At 38.5% G+C, this 19,119-nt stretch overlaps 1 protein-coding gene across 7 annotated transcripts in view; it reads left to right on the forward strand.

Annotated features, from left to right (window-relative positions):
- The window catches only part of clcn2b (chloride channel, voltage-sensitive 2b), a 107,391-nt gene that overhangs the window by 77,738 nt on the left and 10,534 nt on the right, over positions 1-19,119 (forward strand). For 4 of the 7 annotated variants that reach the window (XM_009304042.5, XM_073922661.1, NM_001316315.1 and 1 more), the window contains 6 exon segments: positions 1-5; positions 2,001-2,191; positions 3,110-3,221; positions 6,727-6,797; positions 6,903-6,953; positions 17,697-17,735. The exon segment at positions 1-5 is cut by the window's left edge and continues 129 nt beyond it. In XM_009304042.5, coding sequence (XP_009302317.2) covers positions 1-5; positions 2,001-2,191; positions 3,110-3,221; positions 6,727-6,797; positions 6,903-6,953; positions 17,697-17,735 — 469 coding nt within the window. 7 annotated transcript variants of the gene reach the window in all.

Below are 19,119 nucleotides of genomic sequence, written 5' to 3' on the forward strand. Positions count from 1 at the left end.
TGCAGGTACAAACACACTCTAAAATATAATAAACTACAAATACACTTTTATTATCATCATTAATAAATCATTTCCTTTATTAAATATTATTCTATTATGCACTATTATTAGTAATATTATTATTATTTACTATTATTACTCACCTTTTCCGTTATATTTTATCAGTAATATGATTGTATAATGCGTTATCATTATTATTATGCATTTTAATAATATTATTTTTAAATATTAGTGATGCACTTTTATTACTATGTATTTTATTAGTAATATTATATTATGCATTACTACTTTGCATTTGTTTTATGCATTCTTTTTGTCGTCGTACATTTCATAATTATCATTGTTTTTGTTTTTATTAATATTCATGACTAACACATTTTCAGATTTAGGCGTGAGGCATGTATAGCGCGATTTTTTTTTATTGTTATTGTTCGCTACTTTCCAGTGCAACAGTAATTTTCATGTTTGGTGCCATGTTGCTTAAATAGCAAATCCATTTGCGCCACTTTGTGGAGGTGTGTTAAGGCGCATTGTTGGAGCTAGATATAGCTCAGTTTTTTGACCACACTTTGCTGGAGGTTAGAACTGAATTTAAAAATAGTTTTAAAGCAAATCTTTGTGCTTAACAAACTAAATTAAATATGTAGGCTAATGGATGTCTTCAATGGAGTGAGTGTCCACCATTTCCTTACTCCACCAAATTAAAGGAGTAAAGAGGTAAAGTAAAGAGAAAGTAAAGAGGCTGAATGGAGGAGGCTCGTTCTTTATCCTCGCGCTGCAGATTCTCTGTTTAACTGTTTTTTCAATAGTTAAGCGTTCAGTTTTTACACTTACAAAGTTGCCATGTAAATAGAAAATGCACCATGGCGTGACGCAACTGACTCTTAAAGGGAATGAGAGATGAGACTCTGATTGGTTTAATGCAGGTTATGCTCAAAACACACCCAGAACTCATTAAGAGAATAAGCACAACCCTGTTAGACCATGCGCCGGGCAGATTTTTCCATCCTTATAAAAGCAAAAGTGGATTCAGACACGCCCTTAATGCTTTTGCACAATGCGCTTTAGACTATGTGCCTAGATCGCGCTAAGATTCAAATTTTGCTAAATTTGTAGCACTGTAGCATTCTAAATATTTAAAATATATTTAACGCTAACATTCTAAACACTGTAACATTAACATTTACAACACTAACATGTTACACTCTAAATGTGTATCATTTGTAACATTGTAGCATTCCAATTTTGTAACACTGTAACATTTGTAACACTGTATAATTCTAACACTGCACCATTCTAAAGTTGTAACATTTGGAACACTGTAGCATTCCAAATGTGTATCATTTATAACACTGACATTCTAAAGTTGTAACATTTGGAACATTATAACATTCCAAATTTGTAAAACTAACATTTGGAAACATTGTAAAATTCTAAGTTTCTGAGATTTGTAAAACTGGCATTCTAAATTTGGAACATTTCTAGCACTGTAAAATTCTAATGTCTGCACTGTAGCATTCTAAATTTGTATTATTTGTAACTCTAGTATTCTAAACTAATTGTAACAATTGTAATAACGCAAAGTGCAGTTTGTAACCCTAAAGTGGGTCGCACACCGGAAGCGCCGCTCGCCGACGCGCCATGCAGCGCCATGCATTTTAGAATTTTAAATATAGATTTTTATCAGGGTACACACACCGGCGCCGCAAGTCTGTGGCTGTCTGCGGGTCCCAGCCATGACTCAGGACACTGTTTATATTTCTGCCGTGCCACAGATTACCATCTGAATAGTTTCATTTTAAATAACATGTGAATGTGCGCGTCTGGTGTGCGATACTTCCAACTGTGCCATGTCACTGTACTGAGCGACGCATCCGGACCTGCTTTACATTCTAAATGTGTAACCTTGTAACTTTTGTAACACTGTAACATCCTAAATTTGAACATTTTATAACCGTTGCTGGTTCTAAATGTGTGTTTGTGTGTGTGTTTGCTCTCAGATTCGATGATTCTGCTGGGCTCTATTGAGCGCGCTCAGTTGCAGGCTCTCCTGGTTCAGCAGGTGAGCCGGGTGCGGCGACAGGAAGTGATGCGTGAGCGGGCGGAAACAGAGAGGAAGCGTATGTCGGTGGCCAGTTCACCCAGCAGTGATGACAGCAGTCAGAAAGTCAACCAGGAGGTTCGCTTCCAGGTCAGAGGTTGAGCGTTTGTTTGCGTTTTGTTATACACTCACCGGCCACTTTATTAGGTACACCTTACTGGTACCGAGTTGGACCCCATTTTGCCTTCAGAACTGCCTTGATCCTTCATGGCAGAGATTTAACAAGGTACTGGAAATATTCCTCAGAGATTTTGCTCCATATTGACATGATAGCATCACACAGTTGCTGCAGATTTGTCGGCTGCACATCCATGATGCCAATCTCCCGTTCCACCACATCCCAAAGGTGCTCTATTGGATTGAGATCTGGTGACTGTGGAGGCCATTTGAGTACAGTGAACTCAATGTCATGTTCAAGAAGACAGTCTGAGATGATTCACGCTTTACGACATGGTGCGTTATCCTGCTGGAAGTACACTGTGGTCTTAAAGGGATGGACATGGTCAGCAACAATACTCAGGTAGGCTGTGGGGTTGACACGATGCTCAGTTGGTACTAATGGAGCCAAAGTGTGTCAAGAAAATCTCCCCCACACGATTACACCACCACCACCAGCCTAAACTGGTGTTACAAGGCACGATGGATCCATGCTTTCATAGTGTTGACGCCAAATTCTAACTGGAACCATCCGAATGTGGCAGCAGGTGGTTGTGTGTGAAAATCCCAGTAGATCAGCAGTTTCTGAAATACTCAGACCAGCCCGTCTGGCACCAACAATCATGCCACGTTCAAAGTCACTTAAATCCCCTTTCTTCTCCATTCTGATGCTCAGTTTGGACTGCAGCAGATTGTCTTGACCATGTCTACATGCCTAAATGCATTGAGTTGCTGTCATGTGATTGGCTGATTTGAAACTTGCATTAACGATAAGTGTACCTAATAAAGTGGCCGGTGAGTGTATGTGTCAGTTTTGAGCCCCGATTTTAATTGTGTGTTTATATGTTCTAGATCTCCACAGAAGAGTCTACGTTCGTTCCAGTTCGCCCGATCTCTCCCAAACCTCTGAAACCTGCGCTGAAGAGGACATCTGTTGCTGAGAAAAACATCGAGATCCCAACCAGTAATATCACTCATACAGTTCATCTTTATTTCGCTTTACTTACATCAGTTGAAAGCAGCTTTACAAAATACTGACTTCAGTTGACTTTAATGACATCATCAGTGCATATAAATACTAAACAAATATTAAAATATATAGAGATTTTTTATTATTTGTAATTGTATTTTTATTATAATGCACTTCATTAATTGTTCACTTTTAATGTTTTAGTAATTAAAGCAAAAATTAAATATTCTTGAAGTGTTTCGATTATATTACAGCATATCCATTCTTTCCATATCCATTCTTACAGCATATCCATTCTATCCATATTCCGTTTTTTTTCCCTTAAATGATTTATTATTGTTAAAAAAGCTTAAAATAATAATAATAATAATTGTAAAAATAATTTGATTGAATGATTGATTAATTCATTTATTTTCTTTTTGGCTTAGTCCCTTTATTAATCAGGGGTCGCCACCGTGGAATGAACCGACAACTTATCCAGCATGTTTTACACAGCGGATGCCCTATATATCAACATAATTTGATTTATTTTAAAATTAAATAATTATTAACTAAACAGAAATGTATAAAAATTGTGATATCACAAGGAAATATATCACAGCTTTATTTAGTTTAACTTAATACGTTTAAGTAACTTATTCATTTATTCAATTTTCTTTGGTGTGGTTCCTTTATTCATCAGGGGTCACCACAGCGGAATGAACCACCAACTATTCCAGCATATGTTTTACTCAGCGGATGCCCTTTAAGCTGCAGCCCAGTACTGGGAAACACCCATACAATCTCATTTACACACACACACACTCTCACTACGGCCAATTTAGTTCATCATTTCACCTATACCACATGTGTTTGGACTGTAGGGGAAACCGGAGCACCTGGAGGACACCCACACCAACACGGGGAGAACATGCAAACTCCAAAACTGTTATGCCCTCGAGGCGAAACAAGGAAAAAAGGAGGGGATGCAAAGAGTCAAAAGTATATTTTAGGTCCACAGCAAAATGCTTCGCCAACTCGCACCCCGGTGGTCTCCGTCTGCCCCTTAGCGTCAGAAAATCACACCACTCAAACAGGAGCCAGAAACTGATAAAAGAGCGCACACTTCAACTCAGCTGTTCCCCCTCCATCTGATTATGCCCGCAATGCTGCAGCGCATCTGTAAAGGGAGCAAAACAAACAGACAGACATACATGGCAGACAAGCACCAGCACAGCAGGCGTCACACCAACTGACCCAGCCAGAACTCGAACCAGCAACCTTCTTGATGTAAGGCAACAGTGCTAACCACTGAGCCACCATGCCACCTAAGTAACTTATATTAAACTATTTTTTAAAGCTCAAATATGACATGAAAAAGTTACCTTAAAGAGAAATAAAATTGTTCACTGTATCAAACTAGTAAAATTACAATGGCATTATATAATTAGCATATATATGGTGTAACGGATCACGAATCTCACGGTTTGGCTCACATTATGGTTTATTATTAAATTCAGGTCAATTCATCTTTATTTCTCTAGTGCAGGGGTTTTCAAAGTCTAAGACAGTGGGCCTCCCTTTTGACACAACTTATCCATTGGCGCCCCCCTCCTCCCAAACACGCACACACACACACACACACACACACATATATATATATATATATATATATATATATATATATATATATATATATATATATATATATATGTATATATAAAGATACAGACAGATGTCAGACTGTTAACTCTTTATTATTTTATTAAAGCAATTATTTACAGAGTAATAACAAGTATTTTAATATAGCATTTTTAAAACTAGGATGATGGTTCAATATGAATAGAACAGATCCAAGAACTGTCCATCCCAGTCAAAACAGTCGAAGTTTAGAGAGTCTCATGCTGTCTTTAGCCAAAATATCTTGACAAACCACACATAAAGGTCGTGGTTCATCAGCTGGTCCTGTCCACGTAAATCCTAAACTCAAATACTGATCATCATATCGTCGTCTTTTGGGTTTAAGCCCTGAACTTGAAGGCCTTTGAATCAGGGGGGTCTCAGAAACTGACCCATTGTATTAGCAGGCATATACCTGTATTGACATTCTAGAGACGCAAAAGACTTAATATTCAATCTGAAAAAAGGGGTAACCTAGGTGCCCTTTAAAAGCGAGAGAAAATAGATAGGTCTTTAAAACAGACTTAAACACAGAGATGGAGGGGGAAAGTCTAATGTGAATCGGTAGACGGTTCCAGAGTTTAGGACCAGCAACAGCAACCGCTCGATCACCTCGTTTCTTAAGGCGTGTTCTGGGCACGGTGAGTAAGTTGAGATCGTAAGATCTTAATGATCGAGAGGGGTTATATGGACAAAGCAAGTCAGTAAGGTACTGAGGAGCAAGATTATTGACGGCTTTGTAGACGAATAATAAAACTTTAAAATAAATTCTGTATTTAATGGGTAACCGGTGAAGTGCAGCTAAAATTGGAGCTACCGACTTATACTTGCGGGTGCCAGAGAGTAGTCTAGCTGCTGCAAATCACCACCATTTACTATTGATGTTGCGTGGGTGTTGAGATCCTGATCTTTTAATGAATAATCGTGCAGCTTACACTGAATGCATTAATGCAGGCTAAACAAGTAGCGACAGAAACCACCTTTAATGACTTTAAAAACCCAGCACATCCTCAATAACTCACCACAACTTCTTCCGTCATCATTATATTTCACAGGAAAGCCTAAATGCTCTCATACATGTGATTTGAATGAAGCGAGTGGCGATTTAGGATTAATCTACAAGTAAAAAACAATTATTAAGTTTAATTAACTCCCCTACTAAGATAATATTGTATTTCATTCCATCATAAAGTAAAAATAATCAAAAAATTATTTGTAAAAAACTAATTATTACATTCAGGTTATTATAATTGTGTTTTATTTTTAACGTGATAAAAGTAAACTGAAATTAAACCTATTTACACAATCAAAAAGTAATGAAGAAGCGAAATAAACAAATAAATAAAGCTTCAAAATATACTATTTCTGATTTCTGGCGTCATGGTGGTGCAGTGGTCAGCACTGTGGCCCTTACAGCAAGGAGCACGCTGGTTCGAGTCCCGGCTGGGTCAGTTGTCATTTCTGTGTGGAGTTTGCATGTTCTCCCTGTGTTGGTGTGGGTTTTCTCCGGTTGCTCCTGTTTCCCCCACAGTCCAAACACATGCGCTATAGGGGAGCTGATGAACTAAATTGGCTGTGGTGTATGTGTGTGAATGAGAGTGTATGGGTGTTTCCCAGTACTGGGTTGCAGCTGAAAGGGCATCCGCTGTGTGAAACTTGCTGAATAAGTTGGCGGTTCATTCCGCTGTGGTGACCCCAGATTAATAAAGGGACTAAGCCAAAAATAAAATAAATGAATGGATGATTGTCATAACCAATAAAACTAGCGGCTAAATTATTAAAATAATTTGTGTGTGTGTGTGTGTGTGTGTGTGTGTGTGTGTGTGTGTGTGTGTGTCAGGTCCTCATGACTCCAGCATGGGTCTGAAGAATCTGCTGTGCGCTCGTCCTCAGACAGACGTGATGGAGGAGGTGAGAGATGTGCTGTTTTCTTCACGTGTTTCTGTAATATTGAGGTCTGTTGTGAAGTGTGTGTGATGTGTGTGTGTGTGTGTTCCTGCTCTTCCCTCATGTAAGAGTAATAACGTGGAGCTCAGACAGAGCAAACGCGTGCGGATCTCACTGTTGGTAAGAGGATCGCCATCATCCATCCTCATGTTTACCTCTGAGTGTGTGTTATGACCTCTGAACACACACACAAGCATGAATGCACACACCAACAAACACATAAGTATGCGCACACTTGAACACATACATGCACAAACAAATGCACACACACACAGACATAATCACAAACACACACACATACAAACAAACCGACACAGACATACACCCTCAAACAAACACACACACACACATGCACCAATGCACACTCACTCACACATACACAACCAAATACACACAGGGAAAAACACAGACACACAAACATACATGGACAAACACACACATGAATACACACATGCACACACACAGATAATTGTACATGCACACGTGCATGCGCACACAGACACATGTACGCACACAAACATACACATAAACACACATACGCACACACACCGACTGACGCACACAAACACAAATAAACATGCACACATACACACACATACATGCATACACATGCAGCAATACACATGCACACACACATACACAAACAAATACACACAAACATACATGCGCAAAAATACTCACACACACTGACACATACATACGATCACACACACATAAATACACACATGCTCACACAAACATAAACACACAGATACACATATGCGTGCGCACACTAACAGACACAAAAATGTGTGCACACAAAAATACTCACACATTAATACACACACGCAAACACACATGTTCACAAACGCAAAAATACCCACACACTCACACATAAACGCATACAAACACACACACATAAATATACACATGCGCACACACACAAATACACATGGACAAACGCACAGACATAAACACAGATACACACATGTGTGCACACACACATGCACAAACATTCACATACAAACACAAAAATACACACACACACACACACACATTAAACACACACATAAATATACACATGTGCACACACACACACACACACACACACACACACACACACACAAATACACACACAAATACACACAGAAAAATGTGCACACACATGCACAAACATTCACATAAACACACACATACAAACACACTCAGACAGACACGCACAGACACACAAATACAAATAAATACACACAGACATACACACACATACACAGATGTTCAGAGGTCAGAGCGGCGCACGAGTGAGGCCACCCAGCATGTGTAGCTGTCAATCATCAGCATGACTTCAGAATTGACCAATCAGCGAAGGCTGCATGTAAAGTGGGCGGGGCCACAGAGATCATGTAAAACTAGAAGCTGATTTTACATCTCAACAAACAGCCGAGCTAAGAATGATCATCCTGTCACCATTCACTCATCTTTGTGTTATAAACTCATCTGACCTTCATTTTATGCAGGGAAAGTCAATATTTTTGCAAACACTTTTTAATTTTAAAGCTATTTTGTAAAAATAAAAAGTTTAATAGCAGTTAAATGTATATTATATTATTAATATTTATTTTTATTATTTTATATTTTGATTAATAAATTAATAAATTTATTATTAATAAATTAATAAATAATTATTAAATGTTTTATTAATTTATTTTTAAGTAATGTTTTAATAAAATGATTTTTATTGATAATGAACTGTCAACTGGATTACTTAACATGAACGACTAAAACAAAATCATCTTTTAATATTCATTTCAGAACTTACTAATACAATATTACAATGAAAAGCTGAATAATGAACTAACTATGAACTTGTACCTTTGATAATGAACTAACATATATATGTGTGTGTGTGTGTGTGTGTGTGTGTGTGTGTGTGTGTGTGTGTGTGTGTGTGTGTGTGTGTGTGTGTGTGTGTTAGTGCGTGCGTGTCTGTCTGCATTCGTGTGTGTGTTTGTCGTAGTGCATGTGTATAAATGATAGAGAGTGTACACTCATGGAAAACATGCGAGCTAGTGTGTATGTGTGCCAGTACGTATGTGTTTGAGTGATAGAGTGTACATAAATACACTCACCGGCCACTTTATTAGGTACACCTGTCCAACTGCTTGTTAACGCATATTTCTAATCAGCCAATCACATGGCAGCAACTCTATGCATTTAGGCATGTAGACATGGTCAAGACGATCTGCTGCAGGTCAAAGTGAGCATCAGAATGGGGAAGAAAGGGGATTTAAGTGACTTTCAACGTGGCATGGTTGTTGGTGCCAGATGGGCTGCTCTGAGTATTTCAGAAACTGCTGATCTACTGGGATTTTCACGCACAACCATCTCTAGGGTTTACAGAGAATGCTCCGACAAAGAGGAAATATCCAGTGAGCAGCAGTTCTGTGGGAGCAAATGCCTTGTTGATGCCAGAGGTCAGAGGAGAATGGCCAGACTGGTTCCAGCTGATAGAAAGGCAACAGTAACTCAAATAAGCACTCGTTGCAACCGAGGTCTGCAGAAGAGCATCTCTGAACACACAACACGTCCAACCTTGAGGCGGATGAGCTACAGCAGCAGAAGAGCACACCGGGTGCCGCTCCTGTCAGCTAAGAACAGGAAACTGAGGCTACAATTCACACAGACTCACCAAAACTGGACAATAGAAGATTGGAGAAACGTTGCCTGCTCTGATGAGTCTCCATTTCTGCTGACACATTCAGAAGCTCGGCTCAGAATTTGACATCAACAACATGAAAGCATGGATCCATACTGCCTGGTGGTGGTGGTGTAATGGTGTGGGGGAGATTTTCTTGGCACACTTTGGGTCCATTAGTACCAACTGAGCATCGTGTCAACGCCACAGCCTAAATGTCCATCCCTTTATGACCGCAGTGTCTCCATCTTCTGATGGCTGCTTCCAGCAGGATAACGCACCATGTCATAAAGCATGAATCATCTCAGACTGCTTTCTTGAACATGACAATGAGTTCACTGTACTCAAATGGCCTCCACAGTCACCAGAGCTCAATCCAATAGAGCACCTTTGGGATTTGGTGGAACGGGAGATTGGCATCATGGATGTGCAGCCGACAAATCTGCAGCAACTGTGTGATGTGATCATGTCAATATGGAGCAAAATCTCGGAGGAATATTTCCAGCACCTTGTTGAATCTCTGCCATGAGGGATTAAGGCAGATCTGAAGGCAAAAGCCAACCCAGTACTAATACGGTGAACCTAATAAAATGGCCAGTGAGTGTATGTATAAATGTGCGATCGACTTGTATCAGTATGAATATGTGTGTGTGTGTGTGTGTGTGTGTGTGTGTGTGTGTGTGTGTGTGTGTGTGTGTGTGTGTGTGTGTGTGTGTGTGTGTGTGTGTGTGTGTGTGTGATAGAGTTGTTGAGTGTGTGAGGTGCAGAGCTGCAGGATGATGTAATGTCTTATATTTAGTCTCTGAGAGCTGCTGAAGCTGTGTTGTGGAGCATCAGAGCAGCTCCTCCAGCTATTGATCAGACGTCTGTTTGTGCTTCACTGGCAAAACACTTTACAATAGCACTGCACTGCACTATTCTGCACAAAACAATTCACCTTTTCAATTTATGTTTGCTTCTATAGCGCTTTTACAGTGTAGATTGTGTCAAAGCAGCTTCACATGGAAGATTATATTGAATTAAAGCAGTGTCAGTCCAGTTTTTAGTTCAGTTCATTTTAATATTCACTGCTGAGAATCCAAACACTGAAGAGCAAATCCATTGGTGCAAGTCCCAATTCAAGCAAGCCAGTGGTGACAGCGATGAGGAACAAACTTTACCAATTGACCAAAGTGAAGGAAAAAACACCTCGAGAGAAACCAGGCTCAGTTGGGCACGACCATTTCTACTCTGGCCAAACTTAATGTGCAGAGTGGCAGTCTAGGCGCTATAGGCAGGTGAATGCTGGAAGTCCATCGTGGAGAACTGCAGGTGTGAGTAGGCCACCGGCGGGCCCACAGGATCAATGCAGAGACTCGTCTATCACTGGGGTCTCTCAGGAATCAGTCTCGCGCTCTACGTTCCTCTATGACCACGACGTCAGCTCAGGATACGGCCTGGTCCAAGATTATGGATACCTTGGCATCATTTCTTCACAGGTCTTGGATCGCATCAGAGGCGCTGCATAATCTCTAGTGGCCTCAGGATGAGTAACCCCAGGTGGAAAGGGAGAATAAAGAGAATAATTAGCGTAGCTACTGTTCATAGTGTATGTAAACAAGATGCAAAAATGGAGTGCTATAAATAAAAATAGTAGTTATATAAACAAACACAGTATTTCTTTTTTGTTTATAGGTTTTAATGAACATACAACATAAACAAAAAAGGACAAAGGCAAGGGCATCAGTGGACAATTATAGCAGCAAAAGTAAAAGAGTGAAAAAAATCATTAATTAGATCAATAAAAAATAGTAATAAATAAATAAACACACAAACAAAATGCAAAAATCATAATATACAAAGTTATGCTGTGATTAAGGTCACACGTATCATGAAAATACATCAGATGTGTTCATATTTTTTGAACACACATACATATGCACACACACACACACACACACACACACATACAAACCGACACAAACACACAGACATGCACCAATACACACTCACTCACACATACACAACCAAATACACACAGGGAAAAACACAGACACACAAACATACACATAAACACACATATGCACACACATCGACAGACACACACAAACACAAATAAACATGCACACATACACACACACACATACATACACATGCAGCAATACACATGCACACACACTGGGGTCTCTCGCGCTCTACGTTCCTCTATGACCAGGACGTCAGCTCAGGATACGGCCTGGTCCCGGATTATGGATTAAATAGTAATTAATAGTAATGGATTTAATAGTAATAAATAAAGAAACACACAAACAAAATACAAAAATCATGATATACAAAGTTATGCTGTGATTAAGGTCACACATATCATGAAAATACATCAGATGTGTTCATAGAGTCAGGGGATCATTAGAGGCATCCATATATTTTGAATACACAGACATATGCACACACACACACACATACAAACAAACCGACACAAACACACACACACACACATGCACCAATACACACTCACTCACACATACACAACCAAATACACACAGGGAAAAGCACAGACACACAAACATACATGGACGAATACACACATGCACACACACAGATAATTGTACATGCACACGTGCATGTGCACACAGACACATGTACACACACAAACATACACATAAACACACATACGCACACACATCGACACACATACACACACACATACATACGTACACATGCAGCAATACACATGCACACACACTGGGGTCTCTCGCGCTCTACGTTCCTCTTTGACCATGACGTCAGCTCAGGATACGGCCTGGTCCAGGATTTTGGATTAAATAGTAATTAATAGTAATGGATTAAATAGTAATAAATAAATAAACACAAACAAAATACAAAAATCATAATATACAAAGTTATGCTGTGATTAAAGTCACACATATCATGAAAATACATCAGATGTGTTCATAGAGTCAGAGGATCATTAGAGGCATCCATATATTTTGAACACACAGACATGTGCGCACATACACACACACACACACACACATACAAACCGACACAAACACACAGACATACACTCTCAAACACACACACATACACAACCAAATACACACAGGGAAAAACACAGACACACAAACATACATGGACAAACACACACATGAATACACACATGCACACACACAGATAATTGTACATGCACACGTGCATGCGCACACACAGACACATGTACACACACAAACATACACATAAACACACATACGCACACACATCGACAGACACATACACACACACATACATACATACATACATACACATGCAGCAATACACATGCACACACACTGGGGTCTCTCTACGTTCCTCTATGACCACGACGTCAGCTCAGGGTACGGCCTGGTCCAGGATTATGGATACCTTGGCATCATTTCTTCACAGGTCTTGGATCGCATCAGAGGCGCTGCATAATCTCTAGTGGCCTCAGGATGAGTAACCCCAGGTGGAAAGGGAGAATAAAGAGAATAATTAGCGTAGCTACTGTTCATAGTGTCTATAAACAAGATGCAAAAATGGAGTGCTATAAATAAAAATAGTAGTTATATAAACAAACACAGTATTACTTTTTTGTTTATAGGTTTTAATGAACATACAAACATAAACAAAAAAGGACAAAGGCAAGGGCATCAGTGGACAATTATAGCAGCAAAAGTAAAAGAGTGAAAAAAATCATTAATTAGATCAATAAAAAATAGTAATAAATAAATAAACACACAAACAAAATGCAAAAATCATAATATACAAAGTTATGCTGTGATTAAGGTCACACATATCATGAAAATACATCAGATGTGTTCATATTTTTTGAACACACATACATATGCACACACACACACACACACACACACACATACAAACCGACACAAACACACAGACATGCACCAATACACACTCACTCACACATACACAACCAAATACACACAGGGAAAAACACAGACACACAAACATACACATAAACACACATATGCACACACATCGACAGACACACACAAACACAAATAAACATGCACACATACACACACACACATACATACACATGCAGCAATACACATGCACACACACTGGGGTCTCTCGCGCTCTACGTTCCTCTATGACCAGGACGTCAGCTCAGGATACGGCCTGGTCCCGGATTATGGATTAAATAGTAATTAATAGTAATGGATTTAATAGTAATAAATAAAGAAACACACAAACAAAATACAAAAATCATGATATACAAAGTTATGCTGTGATTAAGGTCACACATATCATGAAAATACATCAGATGTGTTCATAGAGTCAGGGGATCATTAGAGGCATCCATATATTTTGAATACACAGACATATGCACACACACACACACATACAAACAAACCGACACAAACACACACACACACACATGCACCAATACACACTCACTCACACATACACAACCAAATACACACAGGGAAAAGCACAGACACACAAACATACATGGACGAATACACACATGCACACACACAGATAATTGTACATGCACACGTGCATGTGCACACAGACACATGTACACACACAAACATACACATAAACACACATACGCACACACATCGACACACATACACACACACATACATACGTACACATGCAGCAATACACATGCACACACACTGGGGTCTCTCGCGCTCTACGTTCCTCTTTGACCATGACGTCAGCTCAGGATACGGCCTGGTCCAGGATTTTGGATTAAATAGTAATTAATAGTAATGGATTAAATAGTAATAAATAAATAAACACAAACAAAATACAAAAATCATAATATACAAAGTTATGCTGTGATTAAAGTCACACATATCATGAAAATACATCAGATGTGTTCATAGAGTCAGAGGATCATTAGAGGCATCCATATATTTTGAACACACAGACATGTGCGCACATACACACACACACACACACACATACAAACCGACACAAACACACAGACATACACTCTCAAACACACACACATACACAACCAAATACACACAGGGAAAAACACAGACACACAAACATACATGGACAAACACACACATGAATACACACATGCACACACACAGATAATTGTACATGCACACGTGCATGCGCACACACAGACACATGTACACACACAAACATACACATAAACACACATACGCACACACATCGACAGACACATACACACACACATACATACATACATACATACACATGCAGCAATACACATGCACACACACTGGGGTCTCTCTACGTTCCTCTATGACCACGACATCAGCTCAGGATACGGCCTGGTCCAGGATTATGGATTAAATAGTAATTAATAGTAATGGATTAAATAGTAATAAATAAAGAAACACACAAACAAAATACAAAAATCATAATATACAAAGTTATGCTGTGATTAAGGTCACAAATATCATGAAAATACATCAGATGTGTTCATAGAGTCAGAGGATCATTAGAGGCATCCATATATTTTGAAAGGCGTCCTCTTTGTTTTTTAAGTAGTATGTATATTGTTCCAAGAGCATTGTTTCATTCAAGAGTTGTATGAACAGTTCAAATGTGGGAGGTCTTTGTTGGTTCCAGTCATGGGCGTCGTAGTGGGGGGAAAATTGGACCTGAATACCCAGGGCCCCTTCTAGGGAGAGGGCCCATAGAAATCCCACCAATTTTTTATTATTATTATTTTTTTTGTAGCCTACTTCGAATTAATTGGCCCCTCCAATTGATGTCATTATTTATTTCAAAATATATTAATAACAGTCATTACTAGGGAAACCGTAATATTTCTTATAAACTTTTTTTATCGATCCATGTGTAAATGTGAAAGAAGTTAATGTGCCTTTTAAAAATCTAAACAAATAAGTAATACTAATATAAGAAATTATATATTTGATTTATCCCTTTTAATGGTATAAAGGTTGAAATGCCATTGTATTAGATATTTTGTGTCTGTATACGTCTGCAAGATGTCTGTTAAAGATCTCTTGATCTGGAAAGCACCTGCTGTATACAAACGTCTGGCAGACATCTGTATGATGTCAGTTTTACACACATTCTGAATCGCAAACATCTTAAAGATGTCTAACAGAAGTCTATTTCACATCTGATAGGAAACGTCTTGTAGATGTCTTGCAGATGTGAATGCAGACGTCAAATAGACATCTCCGAGATGTACGTGTGCTAATCAAAATCGGCCATTAAGAATCAAGATCGGCGCATAACTAAAAAGAAAATGGGTGCTCCTCAATTTTTTGGGATGCTCCTAACTTTTTGAAGTTGGGAGCACCAGTGCTACCAAGTAAAAAAGTTCATTTCGAGCCCTGTAATGTATGTATGCTAATGTTAAATCTTTAGCTTAGTTTGTCAACCAGGCTGCTTGTTGCTGTAAGTAAATTATGGGCCAGGCCAGCTAACGTTTCTGAGGGTCCAGTTGTCTCGTGTTCTCCTGTTCAAAAATAAATGTTTTTAAATCAAAACTTGCATCAGTATCATGGATCAAAATGTCAGTACACAAACCCGATGTAGCCTACGGTTTAAAGGTATTTGAGCACAAGTAGGCCAAATGCATCAATTTGGTGGTGAATGAAAGAACCAGTCATTATTATAATCTGATTTGATTATAGATTAAAACACTATTTGTGCATGTTTATATTCAAATAATTTAAAAAAAATGTGTAGGGGGCCCACTGACATTGAGAGGGTACAGGGCCCAGAATTTGGTGCTACGCCCCTGGTTCAAGTTGAGCAAAATGCATTTTTTTGCTAGATACAAGATGAGGCCAAGTCTCTTTATGGAAGTAGGATCAAGTGTCTTGTTCAGCTCTGTACCAAAGAGGTATAGTGTTGGTGTGTTGTCCAATGGAACTTGTAAAGCTTTGGCTGTAAAGTCCTGTACTGCTTTCAAACACAGTATTTCTGGTGCATTAAGACAGGAGGAGTGTGTCCTACAGGTGGTTTTCAAGCCTGCTCGCCTGCGTGGAGCACAATCAAGCATCATATCGTTATGTGATACACTTTACTAAAAGGATAGGTCTTTAATCTAGTTTTGAACTGCGAGAGTGTGTCTGACGCCTCGGACATTATCAGGAAGGCTATTCCAGAGTTTAGGAGCCATAAATGAGAAGGTTTGACCTCCTTTAGTAGACTTTGCTATTCTGGGTCCTACCAGTAGCCCTGAGAACAACCATCAGGTCGAATTGACAATTTTATAATTTCACAATTTAGATTAAGATATGCTGCAAATAACACTTTCATTTTACTTTACTTGGGTTCAAAATAGGTTTTCGATAAAATTTCAAGTAGAGAAACTGTCAAACTTCCACCAAAAGTCTTTTATTTACAACTTGAAACTAATGTTTAGCTTGTTTCAGTGTGTAAAAAGATGCACAGCTGCTTAAGCTGTCATGAACTAACAGTAAATATACACTAAAGCCATCCATCTGCTGAATGCCAGATAAACGCACAGATAAAGTAGTTCCGGCAGGTTTTGTGTGTGTGTGTGTGTGTGTGTGTGTGTGTGTGTGTGTGTGTGTGTGTGTGTGTGTGTGTGTGTGTGTGTGTGTGTGTGTGTGTGTGTGTGTGTGTGTGTGTGTGTGTGTGTGTGTGTGTGTGTGTGTGTGTGTGTGTGTGTGTGTGTGTGTGTGTGTGTGTGTGTTTGTGTATGAGAGTGAGTGTACGCCTGAGTATGTGTACCTGAGTGAGTGAGTGTATGTGTGCATATGAGAGTATATCTGAGTGTTTGTACAATAGTGTATCTGTCTGTATAGAAGTGTGAATGAATGTAAATCTAAGTGTGTGTAGGAGTGAGGGTGTGTACAGTACCTGTATGTGTGTTTGTTTCTATGTGTATGTCTGAATGTGTTTGTTTGTTTGTTTCTTTGTTTGTGTGTGTACAAGTGTGTATCTGGCTGTATAGAAGTGTGATTGAATGTATATCTGAGTGTGTAAAGGAGTGTGTGTTTACAGTACCTGTTTGTGTGTTTGTTTCTTTGTGTATATCTGTATGTGTGTGTGTGTGTACCTCCTGATATCATGCTGTAGGGACCAAATGTCCCCACAAGTATAGCAGTACCAGTAAATTTTAGTCTTGTGAGCACATTTTTGGTACCTATAAGGAAAACGGCTCATAAATCACACAGACTAATGTTTTTTGAGCTTGTAAAACATGAAAACTTAATGTGTGTGTGTGTTTTCAGGATGATCCAGACGCAGAGGATGACATGACTCTTGGAGAGGTGAGGATATTGAAAACCTCTCGTAAATGATGTTGACACGCACACACATAATCCGTTAGTAATCAGATTAAAGTCTTCCATTCGGCTTGATCCACATTTAAAATCCAATCAGATCAAAAACCTCAAATAATCAGATCAGCGGGACAAATTGAAGAACATTATTAATATTTCACTCATGTTTTGTGGGGGAAAATATTCCACTGTTTATTACCAGTAGTGTAGAGATGAAGAAAAAAAACTTGGGATATCCACGTCACTTCTGTTAATCAATTAATGAACACCGGGAAAATATGAGTATTCAGTTTATAGTTCTTATTTGCACACAAAAAATACTAAAGTCATTCAAATACTATAGTAAATACTGCAGTGCTTTAAACATTACTAAACTAAAGTACTTGAATTAATCTGTTATGGTGATTCTGTAGTTGCTATGCCAACACTGTTAATTTGTTATTGGAATTTTATAGTTGCTATGGGAACAATAAATACGTTATGGTGTTCGATAGTTGCTATGCTAACAATTAATCTGTTATAGTGATTCTATAGTTGCTATAGTAACAATACGTTATGGTAACACTGTTCATTTGTTATGGTGATTCTGTTGTTGCTATGGTAACGCAATTAATCTGGTATGGTGATTCTATAGTTGCTATGGTAATAGTTGCTATGTTATGGTGATTATATAGTTGCTGTGTTAACAATCTGTTATGGTGATTCTATAGTCGCTATGGTAACAGTTAATATGTTATGGCACTTCTATAGTTGCTTTGGTAACAATTATTCTGTTATGCTGATTCTATAGTTGCTATAGTAACAATCTTTTATGCAATTAATCGGTTATGGTGATTCTGTGGTTGCTATGGTAACACAATTACTCTGTTATGGTGACTATAGTTGCTATGGTAATGCAATTTATCTGTTTTGATTGTTCTATAGTTGATGTGGCAACAACTAATCTGTCATGGTAATTATATAGTTGCTATGGTAACAATCTGTTTTGGTGATTCTATAGTTGCTACAGTAGCATAATTTGTTATAGTGACTCTATAGTTGCTATGGTAACAATTTGTTATGGTAATTCTATAGTTGCTATGGTAACACAATCTGTTATGGTGAGTCTGTAGTTGCTGTGTTAGCAATCTGTTATGGTGATTTTATAATTGCTATGGTAACAGTTAATGTGTGTCATGGCACTTCTACCGTTGCTATAGTAACATTTAATCTGTTATGGTAATTCTATAATTTCTACGCTAACAATCTGTAATTGTGCTTCAATAGTTGCTATGGTAACCAATTAATTTGTTATGCTGATTCTATAGTTGCTATGGTAACAATCTGTTATGTGATATAGTTGCTATGGTAACAAAATTAATCATATTAATTA

The sequence above is a fragment of the Danio rerio genome, chromosome 15 (genome assembly GCF_049306965.1).
Source record: "Danio rerio strain Tuebingen ecotype United States chromosome 15, GRCz12tu, whole genome shotgun sequence".
NCBI lineage: Eukaryota > Metazoa > Chordata > Actinopteri > Cypriniformes > Danionidae > Danio > Danio rerio.